This window comes from Cynoglossus semilaevis, chromosome 10 (assembly GCF_000523025.1).
Source record: "Cynoglossus semilaevis isolate Cse_v1.0 chromosome 10, Cse_v1.0, whole genome shotgun sequence".
NCBI classification, from domain to species: Eukaryota; Metazoa; Chordata; class Actinopteri; order Pleuronectiformes; family Cynoglossidae; genus Cynoglossus; species Cynoglossus semilaevis.
The window spans coordinates 19468225-19470503 of record NC_024316.1 but is presented as its reverse complement, the minus strand read 5'-3'; the positions used below and the strand labels follow the sequence as shown (position 1 = coordinate 19470503).

The 2279-nt window shown below is 52.8% G+C and overlaps 1 protein-coding gene across 1 annotated transcript in view; it reads right to left on the bottom strand.

Annotated features, from left to right (window-relative positions):
- Positions 1 to 2279, bottom strand: part of LOC103385467 (poly(rC)-binding protein 4-like) — a 12676-nt gene that overhangs the window by 6128 nt on the left and 4269 nt on the right. Inside the window, exons 5-9 of the mRNA XM_008319368.3 lie at positions 2092 to 2208; positions 1772 to 1903; positions 1208 to 1336; positions 235 to 309; positions 46 to 117 (exon numbers count right to left, since the gene is read on the bottom strand). Coding sequence (XP_008317590.1) covers positions 46 to 117; positions 235 to 309; positions 1208 to 1336; positions 1772 to 1903; positions 2092 to 2208 — 525 coding nt within the window. The remainder of the gene's footprint in view (positions 1 to 45; positions 118 to 234; positions 310 to 1207; positions 1337 to 1771; positions 1904 to 2091; positions 2209 to 2279) is intronic.

Sequence of the window (2279 nt, the reverse complement as noted above, 5' to 3'; positions counted from 1 at the left end):
GATCCTTCAGTCACAGTGACAGTTGGTCTTTATTTTTGGACTTACCTGCTGGAAGTCCAGGCCACACTGGGCCACGGAGTAGAAGGGGTGGGGGGCAAAGTCAGAGGCTTCAAACACCTACAGCAGGGGGCGACAAACAGGAGAGCAGGACCGTGTTAGGGCTTCAGCAGACCACCGACCACAGACCACCCCGTCTGTCTGGAGCTGAAAGGGTTAAAAGCGGGGCTGCGTCACCTGGTTTCCAGCGATGTAGAGTGCAGCTGGTGGGGGGCTGGGGCGGTAGGGGATGGTGGCTCCTTTGGGTGGAGACTGAGGAGTCAGAGAGAAGGAGCTGCTTCAGTTCAACCTCCTCAACTACAATGTTGATTTGTTAATCAATTCATCATTCATTCATCCTGGAGGGAGGTGGAGCCAACCCCTGGGCCGCGGCCCACACCCTGGACAGTTCTGCAGTCCACCACAGGGTCACGCTCTCATTCACACCTTGTGTCATTGGGTCATTTTAAAGAGAACAATGAATTCAATCCTTGATCTGTGTGTGATGAAGGACCAGCAGCTGTGGAGCTGGGCTTTGAACCACTGACCTTCTTCTGTAAGGCAGCAGCTCTAACCACTCTCCTACAGAATCAGAACTGTCAAATCCGACCTCTTCCTGCGAAGTGAGAACTTCTGCATCATTTAAGTCCAGGTCCAAAGAGATGGTTCCTCCAGAATACTAACACCAGGAGGCGCCGTAGGAGGAAAACTGGATGGAACTGGTTTAATTAGTCAGTCAGGTCCAGCTGCAGGCAGTGGAACAGAGAGGACTTGTTCACCTCAGTGAACACACTGGTCCAAACTGTCCTGACTCTGTCCATCACTGACAGATTCTGCCCCTAGTGGTTTTATGTTGAAAATCAGAATTTGTTTTCCACAGCCGTCAGCCTGAGGCAGACTGGTGGGTCCAGACCACGATCCTTCTGAACAGTTGTGTTCTGTTGTTCTGTTGTGGTTGTCATGTGACACACAATCACAACAGAAGTCACTGTGATGTAATCTGACCCCCCCGACCTCCGACCCCCACCCCCACCTCGTTTGAATTGGAGACCCCTACTTTAGATCAAGAAGGTCACTGGTTCAAGGCCCCTCTATCTAATGCTCTGAACGTGATTGTGAATGTTGAGGTTTTGCACTGACAGGCCAGTAGGGGCGCCGGTCGTGGACATACCTCCAGAATGACGGTGCAGATGAGTTTGACACACTGGATGACCGAGTCCTGACCCCCACAGACCGTCACTCCCCTCTCAGTGGAGTTAGGGAGCAGATCCCCGGCCACCTGGATCTGAGCCCCCGTACTCTGCACGAGAGAATTCAGATTCATGGGTTTCAACATTTCTTTGATGTGTGTGTGCGTGTGTGTGTGTGTGTGTCTGCAGGTGAACCAACAAACAAAACAGATGTGGGATTTGACGGTGAAGGAAAAAGTCCGACCACATCAAATCCCCGGCGTCACTGTGGGCTGGAGGTAAATACTGAAAAAGTCTATTTTTAGCTGCGGATCAGTCACATGACTCTGGCATCACCTCAGATATTTTTAAGCCTGGTTGTTCAGCTGGTATCAGCGGTTGCTGGTCCTCCCTCTCACTCACATCTTCTTCCTGCGGCGCTGGTTGGTACCGACCGCTGGTGCCGAGGAGGGACTTTAGACCCAGTACTGTTAGAAGGGACCACTGATGTGGGCGGTACTTTATACATCTGTCCACTTCACTGTCCCCCCAGTGGACAAACTCACCTCTCTGATCTCCTTTATCTTGGCCCCTCCCTTTCCAATCAGAGAGCCACACTGGCTGGCAGGGATGACCAGCCTGACGGTCACTGGAGGTTTGGTGCTGATGGTGCCGTTGGCCACCAGGGCGCTCAGGTCCTGGAAGGCAATGTCCAAGGAGTTGTTAGAATGGGTTTGACCTTTGACCTTCTTTAGATTTTGTTACATTTGTTTGTTTAGCCTCAGGACGTGACCAGTGATGGTATGACCAGTGATGGTATGACCAGGTGTGGGGGCGACCAGGTGTGGGGGCGACCAGGTGTGGGGGCGCCCCGTCTCCTCCTTACCTCCTCCATCTTGCAGGTGATCATGGTGAAGGCCCTGAAGACGCTGTCTGTGGAGCCACTGATGGTGATGATCCTCTCTGGACAGGAGCCCTCAGAGATGTTGACCCGAGCGCTGCTCTGTGGACACACAGGTGGTCAGTAGGGCTCTGATTGGTCGGAGGAAACACTGTCAACACCCACACAACACC